Below are 25,500 nucleotides of genomic sequence, written 5' to 3'. Positions count from 1 at the left end.
TTTAACTTGTCTCTCAATTAAAAAAAAAATTGTCAATACTTTGCCTCTTGATAACCAGCGCACTTCTGTATGTTGTAAAAGTGTTACATTGTCGCTGCCAATATCATTGCATAGTGCAGAAAATACATTCAGGGTCCTTGCTTTAACAAAGTTAACCATTTTTACTGTAGTGTCCAAAATGACTTTCAAGCTGTCAAGCATTCCCTTGGCAGCAAGAGCATCTCGGTGTATGCTGCATTGTACCCAAATGGCGTCGGGGGCAATTGCTTGCACGCGCGTTACCACTCCACTATGTCTCCCTGTCATGGGTTTTGCGCCATCAGTACAGACACCAACACATCTTGACCACCAAAGTCCATTTGATGTCACAAAGCTGTCCAATACTTAAAAAATATCCTATCCTGTTTTCCTGGCTTCCAGTGGTTTGCAGAAGAGGATGTCGTCCTTAATTGACCCCTCAAAAACGTAACGGAAATATGTCTGGCCCGCCAGGTCTGTTGACTCATCCAGCTGTAACGCATAGAATTCACTGGCTTGTATGCAAAGCAGTAATTGTTTCAAAACATCTCCTGCCATGTCACTGATGCGTCGTGAAACAGTGTTGTTTGATGAAGGCATTGTCTGTATAGTTTTTTTGGCCTTTTCCCCCAGCATTGTCCCAGCCATATCCGCGGCAGTAGGAAGAATTAAGTCCACAACAGTATGGGGCTTGCCTGTCCTAGCCACTCGGTAGCTCACCATATAAGACGCTTCTACCCCCTTCTTACTAATGGTATCTGTTGCTTTTATACATGTCTTACTACTCAAAAGTAATCTTAATTTTCGCTCAATCTCCCATGGCTTATGGCAATGTTTCTCCCATGGCAATGTAGCCTGTTTTTCTGTCTCCCCACTTTTGTTCTGAAATCCCCATCACCTACAAATGAATTTGTCATATTTGCAGATTAAGTGTTTGAGCTAGTAATGTATCAATATTTGTCATTTACAAATTAGCTATGACATAGCCCATATATATAGCACAACTTTGGATTTCACCCCATCTCAAAATCGAATGGTTTCGACCATTTGGAAATTTTTATGGAACGATATTTTCCATGCAGTGTGTCTCACAAAAGTGATTGCTCGTTATGAAATGATCCACATTACCCAGTATATCTAAAAATGACCATATACACTGATTTGTTTAAAGGAAAAACTACCAAAACTATTGCTGATGGTGAACCTGAACAATCAAAATAAAATATATTGTAGGCAATAGCTGTGCATGTTAGTTCATAGGCCTAAACCGAGACAATAAGAAGACACCATGGCAACCATACCTTAGTTTCATAACAAAACATATTACTTGTAATAAACAGTTTACATGACTTACAGCATGGTCAAGCAAGTTAATGCTTCCACATTTTACATTTAAGTCATTTAGCAGACGCTCTTATTCAGAGCGACTTACAAATTGGTGCATTCACCTTATGATATCCAGTGGAACAACCACTTTACCATAGTGCATCTAACTCTTTTAAGGGGGGGGGGGGGGGGTTAGAAGGATTACTTTATCCTATCCTAGGTATTCCTTAAAGAGGTGGGGTTTCAGGTGTCTCCGGAAGGTGGTGATTGACTCCGCTGACCTGGCGTCGTGAGGGAGTTTGTTCCACCATTGGGGTGCCAGAGCAGCGAACAGTTTTGACTGGGCTGAGCGGGAAAACAACTATTGACTTATAACCACAGACAGTTACAGCAAGTCGCAATGAAAACAGGCACAGCCTCCACTATTCAAGCACCATTTCAACTTCAACATCCTCTAATCACCTATGCTTAGTCTAATACAGTGACAACTAAAAGATACCAAAAAACGATTTAGTCCAATCAACTTAAGCTAAATATGATGTGGCTGTCCGTGGTACTAATTTGTGTGTGTGTGCAAGTAGAAAAAAACATGTTGATTCACCCTACTTGTAGAGAAATGCCAATGCTATCCTCCTCTTTCATGTTGCCTAAACAGTCTCTGTCATACAGTACACGCTTTTAGTTTTTGTTGTGCTGGCTAAAATGCTTGCTCGCCAGCCTAACTTCCTTTCATTGGCAACGATGGCCAGGCCAGCTAGTTAACATTAGCCGACTTTATATTGAACTTCCATCCTCAGGCCAGGAGCACAATGCATGAATTTATGGTTGGATCAGAATCGCCGTTATAATCATTGGCCAGTACGGAGAATTAAATAAAACTACAAGTCCAAATCTCTATCTACATCCATGGCTAATTTAGGAAAGGGACGATTTTAGTTAGCTAGCTAGCCACCGGAGGACAACGACACACCGAGATGCAACAATTCAAGTTTTCAGTCAATGACTTTTGGCTTGTGATGGGATTGGTGTGAAGCCAAATCCAAACTGGCTTCCCATGACACTTTTTTTGGGTGCATCAGGACCATTCACAGCTGAGTTCTCAGCCAATCAGTGTTCGGCTATAATTTTTTTATCAAGGGAGGCCAAATGCTCGCTGGCTTCCCTTGCATTCAGTGCAACAGGCGGCAACAATGTCATACTCTTTTTGACTAGACAGCATCAGATAGATGGGCTACACACACAGACAGAGGGTGCGCTGTTTCGTTCGCTCGGATGCTTTCTCCTGTTAGACACATACAGCCTCTGCCGGAAAAGCATTGGTTTTAGTCATGGGAAAAGAAGGGGTCCATGGCGGACAACTCAACAAGAAAGCATTTACTATGGCTGAGTACCTGAGGAAGTCTGGATCTTAAGGCAGCCTGTCTACCCACCTAGCAGTTCCCTCTGGCTCCCCCTCATTGTGTTGACAGTACTTCCAGGATTAGTTAGCAGATGCATTTCTCTCCCATACATTAAGGAAATGTATGAAACACAGAGAGACCAAATAAATTATTTTCTATGTTTTATTCTTGGTAAGTTTTGCGGGGAAGTCTGGTTTCCTTTAGCATCCATGAACTAAGCCCCGTTCAGCAGGTATAGTCAGATGAGAGTTGTCTCCTTGTAGCTAAGCCTACTTTTATTCCGGTTAAACAACATTTTCAACAGTGCATAGCTAACAATAACCTAGCAAATTACATAGGTTGTCACTAAACTAATAAAGCCTAAAATCACACAAGGTATTTGAATACTGAAGTGCCCGCTTACCTGGTCAGTGCGCGAATCACTGTGTTGCGGTGTCACTACAACCTGGGGTTTGATCCCATAGGGCGGTGCACAATTAGCCCAGCGTCGTCCGGGTTAGGGGAGGGTTTGGCCGGTGGGGCTTTACTTGGCTCATCGCGCTCTAGCGACTCATTGTGTCGGGCCGGGCGCCTGCAGGCTGACCTCGTCGTCAGTTGAACAGTGTTTCCTCCAACACATTGGTGCAGCTGGCTTCCGGGTTACAGTGTATTCGGGAAGTATTCAGACCCCTTGATGTTTTCCACATTTTGTTACATTAAAGCCTTATTCCAAAATGTATTAAATATATATTTTTTTATCATCAATCTACACAAAATACCCCATAATGACAAAGCAAAACTGTTTTTTTGCAAATGTACTACAAATAAAAATCGGAAATATCACATTTACATCAATCTACCCAGCAGAAAATTATCCTGAAGGCAAAGTCAGGCGAAGAGAGAGTGGGAATTGTCAGAACCCTACAAATGCATTTGGAGCATGTTTTTGATTTACAATGATAAATAGGCCTACATCAAGATAACAAGCTAATATGAAGTTATCTAAACTAGATAACGTTAGCTGATGTTGTCACATAGCGAGCTAACGTTACATCACAGGCGAGACAGATATTTCACCGGATTTATGAATGTGAAGCATCCGCTTGGCATTTCCACTCACTACCAAATATGGTAGTGAAAGGAAGCCCAGTGTCCGGCAGTGGGAGAAGATGGAACAAGATGGATTTTGACCGACATTCTGCAAATTTTCTCATTGATGAAACATGTGGACTACGTTTTGTAGACTTTACCCTTTGCCAAAGTTTTTTTTAAATGGTGTTGTTTAGTGCAAAGGCCGAATTGAGTTATTGCACACGCGCAATTCACAGAGTAGGCATTCCTTAACGGAAATATGCAAATACATGCTAGAACGCGCTAATAGGATCTCGCTAGCTCGTGCTTGGTTCTGCCCACTTCCTTGCTTGTTCTGCCCATTATGACTCATTTGTTCCCATTTGAAACGACGGGCTGTGGTCTATCTTCGTTTGGTTATACAGTATGTAAAGTTGGCCGGCTGTAGCCAGCTAATCATATATAAAAAAATGTTTTACATTTTCCAAATCTATTCACTTGAATAGGTTCACTCCTACGCCCACAAAGCGGCCAATATTTTGGAGTGAAGTGTTTTCAAGCGGAGGCGCCACTACTGGTCAAAAGTGAAGGGTGCAATTGTGGCCTGCAATTTGAGGCGTTCCTGCATGTACTCACACAGGTCCAGAATTTGTTTCAGCCAGGGTTCGTTTCGGTTTCACACTTGCTTTATAGTGTGGATCAGGGTACCAAATGCTCCAGAATCTGTATCATAAGAGGATATGTGAAAGCGCCCCTAAAGGTAATTTCCGATTAAGCCAACATATGAATCCTTTACCACGTGAATGCAGTTTCCGCTAACGTGTCAGGTAGCTTAGTGGTTAGAGCATTGGGCCAGTAACCGAAAGGTTGCTGGATCGAATCCCCGAGCTGACAGGGTAAAATTCTGTCGTTCTGCCCCTGAACAAGGCAGTTAACCCACTGTTCCCCGGTAGGCTGTCATTGTAAATAAGAATTTGTTCTTAACTGACTTGCCTAGTTAAATAAAGGTAGCAAAAATCACTTTTACACTTTACTTGACACCCAGCATCAGGACACAGTCATAACCATGTCATAATATGTCATAACAGCTGACATAACTTTGGTTGGAGATGATGCCCTTTGACATAACTTTGGTTGGAGATGATGCCCTTTGAGTAATGTCGACTCGTTGAAGAATGCGGAGGACCTCATCCATAGCCGTCGCCAAATGAGCCAGCTGGTCATGGTGTTGACGAAGAAGGTGTTCCTGTTCGCCGACCATCTGGGAGATATCTTGGTTAACTGCTGCTTCCATTTGTATAGTTAGTATCCTGTAACGTAGACGCAGGGAGTCAGGAAGCAGGTGCAGTTAGTGAGTTTAATAATAACGAACATGGAGCTATATAAAACAAGAGAAGCGTCTGACATAGAAACATAAACAATACTACCTGATGACTAATAACAAAAGCGTGCTATATAAAGGGTAAGTAATCAAGGGAGTAGTGACTGATGATGAGACACAGGTGTGCGCAATGATGGTTGCCAGGTGTGCGTAAAGATGGCTTGCCAGGACAGGTGGGTAGTAGACCGGTGACCTCGAGCGCAGGTGCGGGAGTGGACATGACATTCAGTTTGAAGTCAGCCCCCTGAAGTTTGGTTTCCAGGCTCTGGAGACCTTGTTGATTCTTCAACGGCAGAAGGCCTTCTTCGATCACATATTCTGCAGCATTCTGCTATGAGGCATAGGATGAGCGTTTGCTGTTCCAGGATCTTTTCTTGCTTGGTGAGCATTTCCCATATTTTAAGGGGCATTTCACTATAACACAATGAGGTGGGTTAGAGTGAGGTAAGTGTATATTGCTGCCCACCAGGAGAAGAGACAGGGAAGATGTGTCTTTCCTATGCAACGGATGGACACATCCTCCCCATCTCTCCCTCCACCAGCTGATACTGAAACATGAGTGAGTGAGGAATTGTTGCCCACCAGGAGAAGAAGGAGAGAGGGAAGATGTGTCTATTCTCGGCGTTGGTTGGACACATGCACCCTTGTGCGTCTGATGAATCCTTGGGTTTTCTTGTGGTGGTGTCTGCTGGGGCCAAGTTCTTGCATGGTCTTGAGGAATCTGGTGGACAAGAGCAAAGGGACTGTTATATTAAGTGGGTGGACTGTCAAAATCAATGAATGGGAGCTAGGAAAGGAGAAAAGGGTTCTATGAAAGGAAGATAATAAAGGATGAAAGGAAATTAAGCTAGGGAAGGAGGAAAATAAGTGTTAGGTTCTAAATAAACAGAGTAAAAAACTCACGGACGCTTAATCAAGCTCGAACCAAGTTTATTCACCCACTGGGTCATACAGCTGCACATAACCACTTGTATTTAACCCTTTCTCCTATGCTGAGCCCCTCCTTGCACATCTGAGCAGCCAATACACCTCTGTTGCTATCCAGAAGATTAGTCATATGTTCTTCCTCACTTCATCTAACCTGACCTCTGCACAAATTCCTCACTCCTCCCCAACTCACGGCTGTCATGTTGACTTGTACCAGACTGTGTCTCTTCTCCCATGAGATCCCTGATGGTTAACAATAACATATCCTGACAGAATGTAAACTCTATACAGTCCCCTTTCTCCCTTAGTGACATGAATAAGTATATTTCATATTTTCACATTTATAAGTCATAACTCATCAGTCCCCCCTGTTGAACATTAACTCCATACTGTTCATCATTATATAAACTTGGAAATGACTTATAAATGAACAGACAATGATAATAACATGATTAACATTCACAGTTGATTATTATGTTTACAAATCTACGTCTTATGGACTTTGATCTCTAATCACACTATACACACTCTTATTCCAATTTCTCGTCGGATAACAGAGTGACATTTCAGCTGTAGCTTTGACTTTCTCCATTTCAACTTCTGGTTCCTAAGAGAGTGATAGCACAAGACTTGAAAAGCAAAAAGAAACACAAAACATAACAGTATTAATAATGTGTTAAACTATGCATAACTATATATGCAAAGAAAAACCTAAGTCCATTGTCAGCAATGGTTGTGTTCATGCTATCAACTTCCTGAAATGTTTTTAGTTCTGGTAGCATTCATCTGAAAGTTATCGACTGAGCTTCAGCTGATCTAGAACCATCTGCGGCAAAAGATAAAATCTAGTTTCGTTCTTAAGACTCTGTATTATTATGATCCTTCCACACTCCTGTCTGTAATAAAACTACACCTTGATCTGAACAACCTACGTACAATGTACTAATCCTGTTATCAAGTGGCTTCACCCATATCAACATACCTTTGTGATTAGTGATCTGTCTAGTATCCGTAGCACTGGTACTGACTCTACCCCAATGCATTCTCGTGTCTTCATATTTGGCAACCCTTTCAATGCGAATTGTCAATGTATACTTTTTACATGGTTCAGTAAGCATTAAAGCAACAGACACAAAGACTATGGTGGTTAAAGTAGCTCCCAGACCCCACCCAACTGCTTGTCTACAGTGAAATCTACTCTTCCTCTCTCGGTTTAGCTCCGCTTCCTCTATCATGGCAGCTTCCAGCTCACCCATTATGCAGCTGGATCTCGTTTCACGTGAGAAGTGTGAACCCCCCGAGAATAGGCTGTGGACTTTACCGCTGCAGGTGCTTTAACACCTTCTCTTACTAAGGCTGCCGCCTTAGCACTTTCGTCTGCTCTGCGATTCCCTATGGCTATTTTATCTGTACGACTAGAATGAGCTTCATATTTCACCACTGTTAATTTACTGGGTAGCTGACACACTACTAATAATGCCTCTAGCTCCTGTCCATTTTTTATTTCTGTTCCTATCGCTGTTAACATGCCCCCCATTGTGACCACAATGTACTGAAATCATGAACTACCCCAAATGCATATCGAGAATCAGTGTATATTGTTACATTCTCCCCTTCCGACAGCCGACAGGCCTCGGCTAATGCATATAATTCCACCCCCTGGGCTGACACCGAGGATGGCACTGGGCCAGCCGTTACTACACCCCTGTCATCACACACAGCGTACCCCGTTACTCTCTTCCCTTCTATGGTCATGTAACTAGAGCCATCTGTATACAATACTTGTCCCAATTCCAATGCTGTCTCTTCCAAATCGGCCTAGGCTTTGGCGTAAATTGATCTGGGTCACATGTAAGTTCACCCTCCCCGGGCAACGGCATTAACGACGTAGAATTCAAAGTATCAATCTTATGGAAATGTAGATTTTACCCATTTAACTTTAATTCCCATTTTTTCCATTTCGCGCTAGTAACGTGTTGTGCTTTCGTGCTATTAGCTATGGTTGCTACTGCATGTGGAACATACAAATCCACTTTTTGCCCCATTGTAATCGAAGCTGTGTTATGCAACACCATTTCTGTCGCTTGTACCGCCCTCAGGCACGGTGGCATTCCTGTCGCCACCGAGTCTAACGATATACTCCAGTACATTACTGGTCTCTCTATTCCCTCATGCTTTTGCGTAACCACCGCGCTACAATGTCTTTCATGTTCATGAACAAACATTTTATAATATAAGGTCATTTTAGGTTTGGCAACCCCAATGCTGGCGCTTGACACAATTGGTTCTTTAGCTCGACAAACGCCATCTCACACTCTTGACTCCACTCTATCCTTTCATGGGGACCCTTCCCCCCTTTTGTCAACTCTGTAAGTCGTTCAGCAATTTCAGAGAATTACGGAATAAAATGTCTCACAAAATTGAACGCTCCTAGGGTTTTCCTGAGCGTGGAGGAGTGTTTGGCTATGCCAGAGAACGCATTGTTTCTACTCTATCACGTGTAATATGTTTTGTTTCCATTTCGAAATAGACACTCCCTAATATGTTACTTCTTGTTTCGATAGTTGTGCTTTCTCATATGATGCTTTGTGATCCTGCTCTGCCAAATAGTTTACTAATGTGGTAAGGTCTCACATATGAGTTTCTTCATCTTTTTACGCCAATAACAAATCATCTACGTATTGTACCAACACAGAACCCTGAAATGTACACCCTTTAAGCGATTGTTTCAATGCAGCGTGATACAAAGTTGGACTATTTGTAAATCCCATCGGTGCCCTAGCCCACGTATATTACTCCCCCTGGCAACAGAACCCAAACCAGTCTCGTGACTCCTCAGCCACCGGCACTGACCAGAATCCATTTTATGTCTAGCAGACTGGTTTGAGAGAATTGATGCCAATAGGTCTGCCATCCGCTACCAAATCAAATTTCAATCAAATCAAATGTATTTATATAGCCCTTCGTACATCAGCTGATATCTCAAAGTGCTGTACAGAAACCCAGCCTAAAACCCCAAACAGCAAGCAATGCAGGTGTAGAAGCACGGGGGCTAGGAAAAACTCCCTAGAAAGGCCAAAACCTAGGAAGAAACCTAGAGAGGAACCAGGCTATGAGGGGTGGCCAGTCCTCTTCTGGCTGTGCCGGGTGGAGATTATAACAGAACATGGCCAAGATGTTCAAATGTTCATAAATGACCAGCATGGTCAAATAATAATAATCACAGTGGTTGTCAAGGGTGCAGCACCTCAGGAGTAAATGTCAGTTGGCTTTTCATAGCCGATCATTAAGAGTATCTCTACCGCTCCTGCGGTCTCTAGAGAGTTGAAAACAGCAGGTCTGGGACAGGTAGCACGTCCGGTGAACAGGTCAGGGTTCCATAGCCGCAGGCAGAACAGTTGAAACTGGAGCAGCAGCACAGCCAGGTGGACTGGGGACAGCAAGGAGTCATCATGTCAGGTCGTCCTGAGGCATGGTCCTAGGGCTCAGGTCCTCCGAGAGAGAGAAAGAAAGAGAGAAAGAGAGAATTAGAGAGAGCATACTTAAATTCACACAGGACACCGGATAAGACAGGAGAAGTACTCCAGATATAACAAACTGACCCTAGCCCCCCGACACATAAACTAATGGAGCATAAATACTGGAGGCTGAGACAGGAGGGGTCAGGAGACACTGTGGCCCCACCCCAGCCTTCAACCACCAACTTACCATCCTGAGACAAGGCCGAGTATAGCCCACAAAGATCTCCGCCACGGCACAACCCAAAGGGGGGGCGCCAACCCAGACAGGAAGATCACGTCAGTGACTCAACCCACTCAAGTGACGCACCCCTTCTAGGGACGGCATGAAAGAGCACCAGTAAGCCAGTGACTCAGCCCCTGTAATAGGGTTAGAGGCAGAGAATCCCAGTGGAGAGAGGGAAACCGGCCAGGCAGAGACAGCAAGGGCGGTTCGTTGCTCCAGAGCCTTTCCGTTCACCTTCACACTCCTGGGCCAGACTACACTCAATCATAGGACCTACTGAAGAGATAAGTCTTCAATAAAGACTTAAAGGTTGAGACCGAGTCTGCGTCTCTCACATGGGTAGGCAGACCATTCCATAAAAATGGAGATCTATAGGAGAAAGCCCTGCCTCCAGCTGTTTGCTTAGAAATTCTAGGGACAATTAGGAGGCCTGCGTAGCGTAGCGTACGTGTAGGTATGTAAGGCAGGACCAACTCGGAAAGATAGGTAGGAGCAAGCCCATGTAACGCTTTGTAGGTTAACAGTAAAATCTTGAAATCAGCCCTTGCCTTAACAGGAAGCCAGTGTAGGGAGGCTAGCACTGGAGTAATATGATCAAATATTTTGGTTCTAGTCAGGATTCTAGCAGCCGTATTTAGCACTAACTGAAGTTTATTTAGTGCTTTATCCGGGTAGCCGGAAAGTAGAGCATTGCAGTAGTCTAACCTAGAAGCAACCAAAGCATGGATTAACTTTTCTGCATCATTTTTGGACAGAAAATTTCTTTTTTTTGCAATGTTACGTAGATGGAAAAAAGCTGTCCTTGAAATAGTCTTGATATATTCGTCAAAAGAGAGATCAGGGTCCAGAGTAACGCCGAGGTCCTTCACAGTTTTATTTGAGAAGACTTTACAACCATCAAGATTAATTGTCAGATTCAACAGAAGATCTCTTTGTTTCTTGGGACCTAGAACAAGCATCTCTGTTTTGTCAGAGTTTAAAAGTAGAAAGTTTTCAGCCATCCACTTCCTTATGTCTGAAACACAGGCTTCTAGCGAGGGCAATTTTGGGGCTTCACCATGTTTCATTGAAATGTACAGCTGTGTGTCATCCGCATAGCAGTGAAAGTTAACATTATGTTTTCGAATGACATCCCCAAGAGGTAAAATATATAGTGAAAACAATAGTGGTCCTAAAACGGAACCTTGAGGAACACCGAAATATACAGTTGATTTGTCAGAGGACAAATCATTCACAGAGACAAACTGATATCTTTCCGACAGATAAGATCTAAACCAGGCCAGAACTTGTCCGTGTAGACCAATTTGGGTTTCCAATCTCTCCAAAAGAATGTGGTGATCGATGGTATCAAAGGCAGCACTAAGGTCTAGCAGCACGAGGACAGATGCAGAGCCTCGGTCTGACGCCATTAAAAGGTAATTTACCACCTTCACAAGTGCAGTCTCAGTGCTATGATGGGGTCTAAAACCAGACTGAAGCATTTCGTATATATTGTTTGTCTTCAGGAAGGCAGTGAGTTGCTGCGCAACAGCTTTTTCAATTTTTTTTGAGAGGAATGGAAGATTCGATATAGGCCGGTAGTTTTTTATATTTTCTGTGTCAAGGTTTGGCTTTTTCAAGAGAGGCTTTATTACTGCCACTTTTAGTGAGTTTGGTACACATCCGGTGGATAGAGAGCCGTTTATTATGTTCAACATAGGAGGGCCAAGCACATGAAGCAGCTCTTTAAGTAGTTTAGTTGGAATAGGGTCCAGTATGCAGCTTGAAGGTTTAGAGGCCATGATTATTTTCATCATTGTGTCAATAGATATAGTACTAAAAGTACCACTGGTGTGATTTTCACTACATGTTTGTTTATGCTGCGAAAATCCACAGTAATACGCCATTTTAGTCCCTTTTTCACTGGGAATAAAGGGCTGTTGCATCGAGCTGGTCCGTGTACCACTATGCCGCGTTCAAGTAATATTGGAAGATCCTCCGGAAATGATTCCTCAGGCTCCGGTTTAATAGGGTATTGCCTCATTGGTGGTGGCGGTTCTCCCTCCACCACAACAGGCTTGTAACCTTTGATTAGACCACAATCGAATGCGTCTTTTGCCATAGTGGATGATCCTGAAACAACAATTGTTCAGCTATCCCGGTTCCTACTGCCAATTTTTAGATTTTTAGAATCCACTCTCCCGGAATCTCGCAAAGATTATCCAACCCCAAAATCGGTTCTACTCCCATCGTCATGTAAAATGATCCTGGTATCATTACTGAACCAATGTTCAACGACACAGGTAATAGCTGTATCGCCTTAGATTGTGCCCCTGTTAATTGTGATACTTTTTCCTGTCGCCAATTTCTCATCGTAAGGAATCAGTGATATTTGAGCGCCGGTATCTATTAGAAAGTTGTCTGAGAAGTGGCCTCTTACGTCTCCCTTCACATAAATCCCTTAATGGATCTGGTGGCGTCTTTCTTTTTCCCAACGCAGTTAAGCCAAAACCACGCCCCGTTATTCAGAGAGGTGTTCTACAAAGCTTTGAGCGCTCTCCAAGTCCGGAAGTGAATATCATGTAGCGCGAAATTTCAGTCACCGATTAATAACATTTGCCCTTGTATTTCAAGATTGAAAAATATAATAACATAATGTCATGGACAGAGCTAGCCATTAACTTCTTATGGCTGGGGGCAGTATTGAGTAGCTTGGATGAATAAGGTGCCCAGAGTAAACTGCCTGCTACTCAGGCCCAGAAGCTAAGATATGCATATTATTAGTCGATTTGGATGGAAAACACTCTGAAGTTTCTAAAACTGTTTGAATGATGTCTGTGAGTTTAACAGAACTCATATGGCAGGCAAAAACCTGAGAAAAAATCCAACCAGGAAGTGGGAAGTCTGAGGTTTGTAGTTTTTCAAGTTATTGCCTATCGAATATACAGTGTCTATTGGCTCATATTGCACTTCCTAAGGCTCCCACTAGATGTCAACGGTCTTTAGAACCTTGTTTCAGGCTTCTACTGTGAAGGATGAGGGAATGAGAGCTGTTTCAACCAGGTGTCTGGCAGAGTGCCATGAGCTCACTCAGGCGCGTCCCCATGAGAGGTAGCTGCGTTCCTTCTCCTTTCTAAAGAAAAATGAATTCTCCGGCTGAAACATTATTGAAGATTTATGTTAAAAACATCCTAAAGATTGATTCTATACATCATTTGACATGTCTCTACGAACTGTAATGGAATTGTTTTACTTTTCACCTGGACTAAGTGTGCCTGTGCGTCGTGAATTTGGATTTTTGAATTAAACGCGTGAACAAAAAGGAGGTATTTGGACATAAATGATGGACTTTATCGAACAAAACAAACATTTATTGTGGAACTGGGATTCCTGGGAGTGCATTCTGATGAAGATCATCTGGGAATATTTATCATGCTATTTCTGACTTCTGTTGACTCCACAACATGGCGGGTACCTGTATGGCTTGTTTTTGTGTCTGAGCGCCATACTCAGATTATTGCATGGTGTGCTTTTTCCGTAAAGTAAAAAAAAAATCTGACACAGTGGTTGCATTAAGGAGAAGTTTATCTAAAGTTCCATGCATAACACTTGTATTTCCATCAACATTTATGATGAGTATTTCTGTAAATTGATGTGGCTCTCTGCAAAATCACTGGATGTTTTGGAGGCAAAACATTACTGAACATAACGCGCCAATGTAAACTGAGATTTTTGGATATAAATATGAACTTTATCGAACAACACATACATGTATTGTGTAACATGAAGTCCTATGAGTGTCATCTGATGAAGATCATCAAAGGTTAGTGATTCATTTTATCTCTATTTCTGCTTTTGGAAATATGGCTGTGTTTTTCTGTGACTAGGTACTGACCTAACATAATCAGATGGTGTGCTTTCGTCGTAAAGCCTTTTTGAAATCGGACACTGTGGTAGGATTAACAACAAGTTTATCTTTAAAATGGTGTAAAATACTTGTATGTTTGAGGAATTTTAATTATGAGATTTATGTTGTTTGAATTTGGCGCCCTGCATTTTCACTGGCTGTTGTCAAGTCGATCCCATTAACGGGATCTCAGCCGTAAAAAGTTAACGTCTCTTAACGCTCAAAGACAGATTCAATGGCTGTAGCATAGGGTATTCGACTGAATGATTAGCTAATACAGTAAATATTTGAGAAATGAATAATAAGCATATGCTTTTACCCGATAATAGACCACTAATGATAATATAACAACTTCAAATACAGCGAAACCCTGAGATGTTTAATTTGGTTCTGCCTATCCCCAAGGTCTTTCTCTAATTCTTGATTTAGGTTTTGACTCTTTTCAAGCGCAATAGCCAATTCCTGCTTCTGTTCGTCTAATCTATGAGCATGACCTTCAGATATGCCAAGTTTTTTATTCGTCGCCTCATTCTGCCACCACTCACTGTCAAACGCTCCCTAAAACACTTCAGCGAGCAGGCCTTTCTAGTCGACCTGGCCCGGGTATCCTGGAAGGAAATTGACCTAATTCCCTCAGTAGAGGATGCCTGGTTATTCTTTAAAAGTGATTTCCTCACCATCTTAAATAAGCATGCCCCATTCAAAAAATGTAGAACCAAGAACAGATATAGCCCCTGGTTCACTCCAGACCTGACTGCCCTTGACCAGCACAAAAAAATCCTGTGGCGTACTGCATTAGCATCGAATAGCCCCCGCGATATGCAAATGTTCAGGGAAGTTAGGAACCAATATACACAGGCAGTTAGGAAGGCAAAGGCTAGCTTTTTCAAACAGAAATTTGCATCCTGTAGCACAAACTCCAAAAAGTTCTGGGACACTGTAAAGTCCATGGAGAATAAGAGCACCTCCTCCCAGCTGCCCACTGCACTGAGGCTAGGAAACACTGTCACCACCGATAAATCTGCGATAATTGAGAATTTCAATAAGCATTTTTCTACGGCTGGCCATGCTTTCCACCTGGCTACCCCGACCCCGGTCAACAGCCCTGCACCCCCTACAGCAACTTGCCCAAGCCTCCCCCATTTCTCCTTCACCAAAATTCAGATAGTTGATGTTCTGAAAGAGCTGCAAAATCTGGACCCCTACAAATCAGCCGGACTAGACAATCTGGACCCTCTCTTTCTAAAATTATCTGCCGAAATTGTTGCAACCTCTATTACTAGCCTGTTCAATCTCTTTTGTATCGTCTGAGATCCCCAAAGATTGGAAAACTGCCGCGGTCAGCCCCCTCTTCAAAGGGGGACACTCTAGACCCAAACTGCTACAGACCTATATCTATCCTACCCTGCCTTTCTAAGGTCTTCGAAAGCTAAGTTAACAAACAGATCACTGACCATTTCGAATCCCACCGTACCTTCTCCGCTATGCAATCTGGTTTCCGAGCTGGTCATGAGTGCACCTTAGCCAAGCTAACGGTCCTAAACGATATCATAACCGCCATCGCTAAGAGAAAATACTGTGCAGCTGTATTCATCGACCTGGCCAAGGCTTTCGACTCTGTCAATCACCACATTCTTATCGGCAGACTCAACAGCCTTGGTTTCTCAAATGACTGCCTCGCCTGGTTCACCAACTACTTCTCAGACAGAGTTCAGTGTGTCAAATCGGAGGGCCTGTTGATCGTACCTCTAGAAGTCTCTATGGGAGTGCTACAGGGTTCAATCCTCGGGCCGACTGTTTTCTCTGTATACAGTCGTGGCCAAAAGTTTTGAGAATGACCCAAATATTAATTTTCACAAAGTCTGCTGCCTCAGTTTGTATGATGGCAATTTGCATATACTCCAGAATGTTATGAAGAGTGATCAGATGAATTGCAATTAATTGCAAAGAACTGAATCCCCAAAAAATATTTCCACTGCATTTCAGCCCTGCCACAAAAGTACCAGATGACATCATGTCAGTGATTCTCTCGTTAACACAGGTGTGAGTGTTGACGAGGACAAGGCTGGAGATCACTCTGTCATGCTGATTGAGTTTGAATAACAGACTGGAAGCTTCAAAAGGAGGGTGGTGCTTGGAATCATTGTTCTTCCTCTGTCAATCATGGTTACCTGCAAGGAAACACGTGCCGTCATCATTGCTTTGCACAAAAAGGGCTTCACAGGCAAGGATGTTGCAGCCAGTAAGATTGCACCTAAATCAACCATTTATCGGTCAATAACTTCAAGGAGAGCGGTTCAATTGTTGTGAAGAAGGCTTCAAGGTGCCCAAGAAAGTCCAGCAAGCGCCAGGACCGTCTCCTAAAGTTGATTCAGCTGCGGGATCGGGGCACCACCAGTACAGAGCTTGCTCAGGAATGGCAGCAGGCAGGTGTGAGTGCATCTGCACGCACAGTGAGGGGAAGACTTCTGGAGGATGGGCCTGGTGTCAAGAAGAGCAGCAAAGAAGCCACTTCTCTCCAGGAAAAACATCAGGGACAGACTGATATTCTGCAAAGGGTACAGGGATTGGATTGCTGAGGACTGAGGTAAAGTCATTTTCTCTGAATCCCCTTTCCGATTGTTTGGGGCATCCGGACAAAAGCTTGTCCGGAGAAGACAAGGTGAGCGTTACCATCAATCCTGTGTCATGCCAACAGTAAAGCATCCTGAGACCATTCATGTGTGGGGTTGCTTCTCAGCCAAGGGAGTGGGCTCACTCACAATTTTACCAAAGAACACAGCCATGAATAAAGAATGGTACCAACACATCCTCCGAGAGCAACTTCTCCCAACCATCCAGGAACAGTTTGGTGACAAACAATGCCTTTTCCAGCATGATGGAGCACCTTAAGGCAAAAGTGATAACTAAGTGGCTCGGGGAACAAAACATCGATATTTTGGGTCCATGGCCAGGAAACTCCCCAGACCTTAATCAAATTGAGAACTTTTGGTCAATCCTCAAGAGGCAGGTGGACAAACAAAACCCCACAAATTCTGACAAACTCCAAGCATTGATTGGCCTCAATTTTGTCCCACACATTGAATATAGTTGCAGAGAGTCCCTGTAATCCTAGATTCAGATCATTCAGGCGAGAAAAAACATCACCCAGGTAGGCCAGTCGTGTGAGAAACTCGTCATCATGCAAGCGGTCAGACAAGTGAAAATGATGGTCAGTAAAGAAAACTTTAAACTCGTCTCTCAATTTAAAAAAACGTGTCAATACTTTGCCTCTTGATAACCAGTGCACTTCTGTGTGTTGTAAAAGCGTTACATGGTCGCTGCCCATATCATTGCATAGTGCAGAAAATACACGAGAATTCAGGGGCCTTGCTTTAACAGTTAACCATTTTCACTGGAATGTCTAAAACGTCTTTCAAGCTGTCGGGCATTCCCTTGGCAGCAAGAGCCTCTCGGTGGATGCTGTAGTGTATCCAAGTGGTGTCGGGAGAAACTGCTTGCACACGCGTTACCACTCCACTATGTCTCCCTGTCATGGCTTTTGCGCCATCAGTACAGATACCAACACATCTTGACCATCAAAGTCCATTTGATGTCACAAAGCTGTCCAGTACTTTAAACATATCCTCTCCTGTTGTCCTGGTTTCCAGTGGTTTGCAGAAGAGGATGTCTTCCTTAATTGACCCCCCATAAAAATAACGTATATATACCAGAGCTGTGCCAGGCCCGCCACGTCTGTTGACACGTCCAGTTGTAATGCATAGAATTCACTGGCTTGTATGCGAAGCAGTAATTGTTTCAAAACATCTCCTGCCATGTCACGGATGTGTCACGAAACAGTGTTGTTTGATGAAGGTATTGTCAGTATATATTTTTGGGGCCTTTTCCCCCAGCATTGTCCCAGCCATATTCGGGGCAGCAGGAAGAATTAAGTCCTCCACAATAGTTTGGGGCTTGCCTGTCCTAGCCACTCGGTAACTCACCATATAAGACGCTTCTACCCCTCCTTACTAATGGTATCTGTTGCTTTTATACATGTCTTACTACTCGAAAGTCCTCTTAATTCTCGCTCAAAAAGTGTTTTGTTTCTAAATGTCTGTGAAGGTTTCATCAAATTGTGAGATAGTACTTTTGCACATATAACACACTGTGGCTGAGGAAAGGCACTAGTCCCAATATGTGAACCTCAAATCAATGTAGTTCTCATCATATTTGCGTCTCTTCGATGGTCCAATGTCCCTGTCTGTTGTTCAGTGCTTTCCCGGGTAAGGGGGCAGTAGCTCTTCGACTGCATCAGATTCACAACTGTCAGTGTCCATGCTAGCTGGGCTAACCACAAATGTAGAATTACTGATGCTAGCATTGAATGTGCTCGTGGAAGCAGAACAACTTGTGTCGTTGACAGGTGCAGTACTGCTGGTAGAGGCAGTACTACCAGTAGAGCTGGTAAGTGTTTCTATGGACGTCTGCCTTACTTTTTTTTAACCATTCATCCATTTTCGAGCAAACAGAAAGCGCAGCAGCTACGTTTGGCTACATACGGACCGTTAATGGAATCCCGTGAGAGAGTAACGGTTAATGTGATTGGATGTTAATTATTTGACTAGGCTACCTGTATTTGACACTGTGTAGTTATTTAACACTAGATAGTTTAATTTTATTTTTGGCATTGAAACGAGGCTACTCAGGTGAGAATAAAACCTCACCCAAATGTATAGCCCCGTTGGAAAATGTAAATGGACTGTTTGAAAATGTGAAGAAAAATTATTTATTTCATTTTAATTTATTTCTTGTTGTTTTGTGAATCACATTTTTATTTGGCGTACCCCCGAAGGCATTGCGCGTTGTAGGGACTTGCGTTGTCCCACACGGACCTGCGCAGTAATACTTCAACCATTAGCTATCAAAACTGGGCAGCAGAATGGCGTCTAGTAAAATAGTTCCCCCTCGTTTGAAGGACAGGTACATTTTCAGGGTGATTTTTCATAATTCCAATAAGGTATCTTAAAATATATGTCTAAAGGAATTGATATCACTTTTTTGCTTTTTCACGTTATTTTGGATGCCAATTCCACCTGGGATGCACGCACTTCAAACCACTTGTGGCCCTATCACCTTAATAAGGATATTGGGCGAAGTAACACAACAGTCCCGGCAGATGTTGCACAATTTGATTGTGTTGTAGTAGTGGTGCGGGGGTAAAATCACAGAGGAATCAATCCAGGAAAAAAAATCCATGACAATCTATGTGTTGCGATAATTGCGTTGCTTGCTCTATAACCTGGTAGTTCATATGCCTTGACACCGTGATATATAGGCCTAAGGCCGAGACAATAAATTCAACTACACCTTTGTTTAATCACAAAACCGGAGAGCAACATATGTCTGGTGAAGTCCACAAAACCTATTGATTGTAACAAACAGTTACATAACCTACAGGATGGTGAATGAAGTTAATGTTTACGAAATTTTCAGACAACTACTGATTTAGAACTATGGAGAGTTACACCAAGTCGCAAAGAAAACAGGAGCTGGCTCCACTATTCCAGCACCATTTCAACATAACCTAATCACTTATGCTTAGTCTAATACAGTGACAACTAAAAGATACCAAAAATGATTTAGTCCAATCAATGTAAGCTAAATATGATGTGGCTGTCCATGGGACTGATTTCTCTGTGTGTGTGTGTGCAAGTAGAAAAAACATAGACTCCCCCTAATTGTAGAGAAACGCCAATGCCATCCTCCTCTCTCATGTTGCCTGAATGATCTATGACTCTGTCATACAGTACACACTTAGTTTTTGTTGTCCTAGGCTACCTGGCTAAAATGCTAGCTACATGTTGAACTTCCATCCTCTCAGGCCAGGGGCACAATATATGAATTTATTGTTGGATCAGAATCACCTTTATAATCATTGGCCAGTATGGAGAATTAAGCCAAACTGTTGCTAACTCTGACCAGTTTTGCCTTTTACTGTATCTTCCCGAGAACATGGAGAAATGTATAGTATTACCACTAATGGAATTTAGTAACTTTTGGATGCATGTGTGTATGTAAATGAATCTATGTCTCTCTGGGTCTATCCGCCCTTCCCTTGCTGTGTTTTGTCCTCTCCTTTCTGCCTCCTTCTCTGTCTGGTGCAAGCTGCAGCCACCTTATGACAAACTTCTCCATCTCCCTATCTGTAGCTTTGGATGTGAAAGTGTTTGTCCTGACAGCAATCAATCAAATCTATTTATAAAGCCTTTTTACATCAGCCTATGTCACAAAGTGCTGTACAGAAACATAGACTAAAAAAAAGAGCAAAATAAGTAGTTACAACAATTAGTCAGATTTTGACACCACACAAAAATCCTAGGAATCACAATCCAGACTTCAAATGGGAGGTATATCATCACAACACAATAACCACAGAGGTTTTCAATTTCAACACGGAGTCAAACAGATTTCAACACTGAGTGAAACAGATCAAGAGATATAAATATGGGCCTGTTGTAGCGCCACCTTGTGGTCAATCCGCATGTGCTTGGATATGTTGAGTCTTGACAGGGTTTGGAACATGTGTATTAAGTTTGGTTACAATACAACAATTTGTGTCTGATTTATATGAATTTGTGACAGACCACGCCCACATTAATATTTATTGGTCAGTTGTTTGACATACTAGTCTGGAAAATATTGCGTTGAAAATCCTTGTTCCATAGATGCCATATCTCAAGTTTCGTCCAGATCGGCCCTGTGGCTCCGGAGGAAATGTAATTGAAGTGTTTTTCAAAAATTCTAAATGACCTTGTAAGACCATATGTTTATCATCTGAGCTGTATCCGTGAATACTGGGCAGGGGACACAAGATAAGAGAGATCAATTTCCCTCAGAAAATAACTACTGTGTGATCTATTGTCAGGCTATGTCATAATAGTATTCTAATTCCTAATTCTATGGTCAGGCCGCTGTCTGTGTCTCACACCAGTATTCATGGATACAGCTCTCAGATGATAACCATATGGTTCGTGATATTCAGAATCCTTTGGACGTCCCTACCCCATTGAAGTTGACATTTAAAATGGTTAGGTAACGGATTTGGTTGTGTAAGGTTAGGGTTATGGTCAGGGTTGGGTGGTTACTTTCTAAATGTAATCCGTTACAGTTACGTGTCCAAAATTGTAATCAGTAACGTAACTTTTGGATTACCCAAACTCAGTAATATAATCTCATTACATTGCATTACTTTCCCCTTAAGAGGCATTAGAGGAAGACAAAAATGTTTGTCACCAATTAAACAACATATATTGCAGGATAAATCAATGTTCAAGTTTACATAGCTGGCCATATATGGATGATACATTTTACTTTATGGGTTGGTTATGTAGGCTTCTTCTAACCCATCGCTTTCTACTACATATAATAATATGATTAAATTATATATTTACCATAAAAACCAAAGTGTATCAGAATTTCAGTCATTCCAACAAATCTTATACCCCTTGATCTTCAAGAATAGTACTTTGAAATATGTAAGTATAGATTAGCCAAATTGTTTAACCTAAACATAACCCCAAAACTAAGCCAGCCCTACTATTCTGTTTATTATTTTGTTGTCATGGAGGACTGATTGGGCTCATTGATTCGAGTTAAATACTGTGCTCATGGAATGGCATGCTTTGAGCACTACAGAAAAGTGCTATTTACATGCGAAAAATGTATGCCATATGCTACAGGCCTATCGTTGGTGACACTTTGGTATCTTGATAATATGAAGCTGTTTAAAGGACAAATCCATAGATGAAGCAATAACAAAATGGACGCCCCGCCTCTGTTTTGGTAAAAAGCTGAGGGATGGGCCTGGAAAAATGTAACCACTCTCAGATTAATAGACAGAGCTATGGATTCAAGGACTAACCATCCATGATATCAAAATGATTGTTTTAACCATGATATGAGGCTATAGTGTTTGTTTATATTTACAATGTTTACAAACATTGGAGAAAAACAAGCTTATATTTTGTGTTCTCATGGAGTGTGACAGTTAAACTAAGCTCATGAGGCATTTATAAGTTACATTCTTCAATAATCAATGGATATACAGTACCAGTCAAAAGTTTGGACACACCTACTCATTCAAGGGTTTTTCTTTATTTTTACTATTTTCTACATTGTAGAGTGTTAAACAAATCCAAATATAGTTTACATGTTAGATTTTTCAAAGTAGCCACCGTTTGCCTTGATGACTGCTTTGCACACTCTTGGCATTCTCTCAACCAGCTTCACCTGGAATGCTTTTCCAACAGTCTTGAAGGAGTTTCCACATATGCTGGGCACTTGTTGGCTGCTTTTCCTTCACTCTGCGGTCCAACTCATCCCAAACCATCTCATTTGGGTTGAGGTTGGGTGATTGTGGAGGCCAGGTCATCTGATGCAGCACTCCATCACTCTCCTTGGTCAAATAGCCCTTACACAGCCTGGAGGTGTGTTGGGTCATTGTCCTGTTGAAAAACAAATGATAGTCCCACTAAGTGCAAACCATATGGGATGGCGTATCACTGCAGAATGTTGTGGTAGCCATGCTGGTTAAGTGTGGCCTTGAATTCTAAATAAGTCACAGACAGTGTCACCAGCAAAGCACCCCAACACCATCACACCTCCTCCTCCATGCTTCACAGTGGGAATCACACATGCAGAGATCATCCGTTCACCTACTCTGCGTCTCAAAGACATGGCCGGTTGGAACCAAAAATCTAAAATTTGGACTCATCAAACTAAAGGACAGATTTTCACCGGTATAATATCCATTGCTCATGTTTCTTGGCCCAAGTAAGTCTCTTCTTCCTTTGGTAGTGGTTTCTTTGCAGCAATTCAACCATGAAGGCCTGATTCACTGTCTCCTCTGAACAGTTGATGTTGAGATGTGTGTTACTTTTACTCAGTTAAGCATTTATTTGGGCTGCAATCTGAGGTGCAGTTAATTCTAATGAACTTATCCTCTCCAGCAGAGTTAACGCTGGGTCTTCCTTTCCTGTGGCGGTCCTCATGAGAGCCAGTTTTATCATAGATTGACTGACCTTCATGTTTTAAAGTAATGACGGACTGTCGTTTCTCTTTGCTTATTTGAGCTGTTCTTGCCATAATATGGACTTGGTCTTATCAAATCTTCTGTATACCACCTCTACCTTGTCACAACACAACTGATTGGCTCAAACGCATTAAGAAGAAAATAAATTCCACAAATTAACAAGACACACCTGTTAATTGAAATGCATTCCAGGTGACTACCTCATGAAGCTGTTTGAGAGAATGCCAAGAGTGTGCAAAGCTGTCATCAAGTTAAAGGGTGGCTATTTGAATAATCTGAAATATAAAATATATTTTGATTTGTTTAACACTTTTTTGGTTACTACATGATTCCATGTGTTATTTCATAGTTTTGACATCTTCACTATTATTGTAAAATAAAGAAAAAACCTTGAATGAGTAGGTGTTCTAAAACTTTTGACCGGTAGTGTATGTACGGTTACTGTGTTTTTTCTCCCTCTGGTTACACATGTGACATGCTGGTAGAAAAGAGGTTAAATGGATTTAAGTTGCCTTCATTAAAGTCCCCGGCCACTAGCAGCGCCGCCCCTGGAAGAGCATTTTCTTGTTTGCTTATGGCCTTATACAACACTAACAAACTTTAAAGTTATTCCACTAGATGCACCATCATATTTCTCTCCCCAAATGATAACCTTAAACTTTTCTAATTCCTTATGAGTAAAAGTGTAGTTATTTGTGATTAAATATGTGATCCAATTGCCCCACAGTTCAAAGTAATAAGGTTGATACAGTCTATCAAAGTAATCAAACCAGATATTTTAAAATTTAACTTTGACTATATTTCTCCGCTTCACTTAAGTAAAACATTTTAAACTTCTTCCACTGACACAAAAATACTTTCAAAAGAGCTGAAGCAAGTCACAGCATTTTTCTTCATGGAAAATTATAATCTAGTTATTATTGTGGTTTAAGTGTAGGGTGTTAGGGGACAAAATTTTACTTTGGTTCTGGTGTTATAATTTGTATTCCCAGTTATAGCTTCTCAGGAACACAAAACACTTTATTTCATGAGGATATGATTTACCATTGCTGAGATATCTTAATTTCAAATGAGCGGAAAATGTAAAAAAAAGTTCACGGACAGGTTAATGTTAATCCCTAGTCAATAATGGTACCAAATAATTTGTCTGGATTACAAAATTCAACACGTTTTGTCCAATATCTCAAGATAGGGTGGTCATACTGTTATGACATTTTCAGGGCTGATGTAAAACACACGATTCAAATAAAATAAAAAAGTGAAATTTTGCAAATGAAGCACTTAATATGCAAATGAGGCAGTACTAAATACATATTTACAGTAATTTAAGATCAACTCAAGGTAGGGTGGTCATATTAACAAATCTTCATGCAAAACTGAGTTTAACAATTTGAAACAATTGATGTAATTATTACAACTTTTTATACAACTTCATGCAAATTAGATCGTTAATACACACCACCCCGACATCACACAGCCACACACTTCTCACTAAATCTGAACTGTAACACAGCAGGTTACTAGTCTATTAACATAGCTTACTTCTAAGGTAGGCCTGAACCCGAGTTGGGTTACATTGTAATGTTATGTTGGGTTTTGATGAGTTACTCTGGTGATGGAGGATAAACTGCAGCAAATAATTAGCCTAGGCACAGACGAGAGAGTGAGCTTTGATAGTCTATCAAAGTAATCAGAACAGATATTTTTTATATATTTAACTTTGACTATATATTTTACCGCTTCACTTATGTAAAACATTTTAAACTACTTCCATAACCAAAAAAATACTTTCAAAGAGCTGAAGCAAGCCACATTTTTTTTGTGTCCTCATTTTTATGCCTATGTTCTTTTTTGCTATAGAAGCATTAGAATATGCTTTTTCCGATAATGTAAAGAAACGAAATATCTGATTTGGATGAACGTCTGTAGGATGATCTCAGAAAGTACCTTCTTTGATCCACGTTGGATGATCACACCATCTTGCGTTTTTCTTCTTTCAAAAATTTGTTAGAATCTCTTTTGGCATTGATGACAGCTGTGAGTCTTTTTTGGGTAAGTCTCTAAGAGCTTTACACACCTAGATTGTTCAATATTTTCACATTCTTAAAATTCTTCAAGCTCTGTCAATTTGGTTGTTGATCATTGCTAGACAGCCATTTTCATGTCTTACCATAGATTTAAGCCGATTTAAGTCAAAACTGTAACAATGCCACTCAGGAACATTCAATGTTGTCTTTGTAAGTGACTCCAGTGTTGGTTTTAGGTTGTTATCCTGCTGAAAGGTGAATGTCTCCCAGTGTCTGTTGGAAAGCAGACTGAACCAGGTTTTCCTCTAGGATTTTGCCTGTGCTTAGCTCTATTCTGTTTCTTCTTATGCTGGAAAAACTCCTTAGTCCTTGCCAATGACGAGCATATCCATAACATGATGCAGCCACCACCATGCTTGAAAGTATGAAGAGTGGTACTCAGTGATGTGTAGTGTTGGATTTGCCCCAAAACATAACACTTTGCATTTAGGACATAAAGTTCATTACTTAACCACATTCTTTGCAGTTTTACTTTAGTGCCTTATTGCAAATAGGATGCATGTTTTGGAATATTTTTATTCTTCCAATTAGGGTAGTATTGTGGAGTAACTACAAAGTTGTTGACTCATCCTCAGTTCTGTCACAGCCAATGTTATTAATTTGATATA

The 25,500-nt window shown here is 41.6% G+C and overlaps 1 protein-coding gene and 1 long non-coding RNA gene across 4 annotated transcripts in view; both read right to left on the bottom strand.

Moving 5' to 3' along the window:
• Positions 1-5,132: 5,132 nt before the first annotated feature.
• On the bottom strand, positions 5,133-10,111 carry LOC139576346 (uncharacterized). Of its 2 annotated transcripts, XR_011675102.1 has the most exons (4): positions 7,085-10,111; positions 6,631-6,731; positions 5,758-5,896; positions 5,133-5,589 (listed from the first exon to the last, which is right to left on the bottom strand). It is a non-coding gene; the product is annotated as an uncharacterized lncRNA (long non-coding RNA). The 2 variants fall into 2 exon arrangements; XR_011675101.1 differs by having other exon boundaries at positions 6,631-10,094.
• Positions 10,112-21,834: 11,723 nt separating this feature from the next.
• Positions 21,835-25,500, bottom strand: part of cntrl (centriolin) — a 105,567-nt gene continuing 101,901 nt past the window's right edge. For both annotated transcript variants that reach the window (XR_011675100.1, XM_071402350.1), the window contains one exon: positions 21,835-22,218. Coding sequence is in view for 1 of the 2 variants with exons in the window: in XM_071402350.1 (XP_071258451.1) it covers positions 22,186-22,218 (33 nt within the window). In the remaining variant the exon portion in view is untranslated. The remainder of the gene's footprint in view (positions 22,219-25,500) is intronic.

This window comes from Salvelinus alpinus, chromosome 5, assembly GCF_045679555.1.
Source record: "Salvelinus alpinus chromosome 5, SLU_Salpinus.1, whole genome shotgun sequence".
In the NCBI taxonomy this organism is placed as follows: domain Eukaryota; kingdom Metazoa; phylum Chordata; class Actinopteri; order Salmoniformes; family Salmonidae; genus Salvelinus; species Salvelinus alpinus.
Note: the sequence above shows the minus strand (reverse complement) of the source record. Positions and strands in the feature narration are given on the sequence as shown.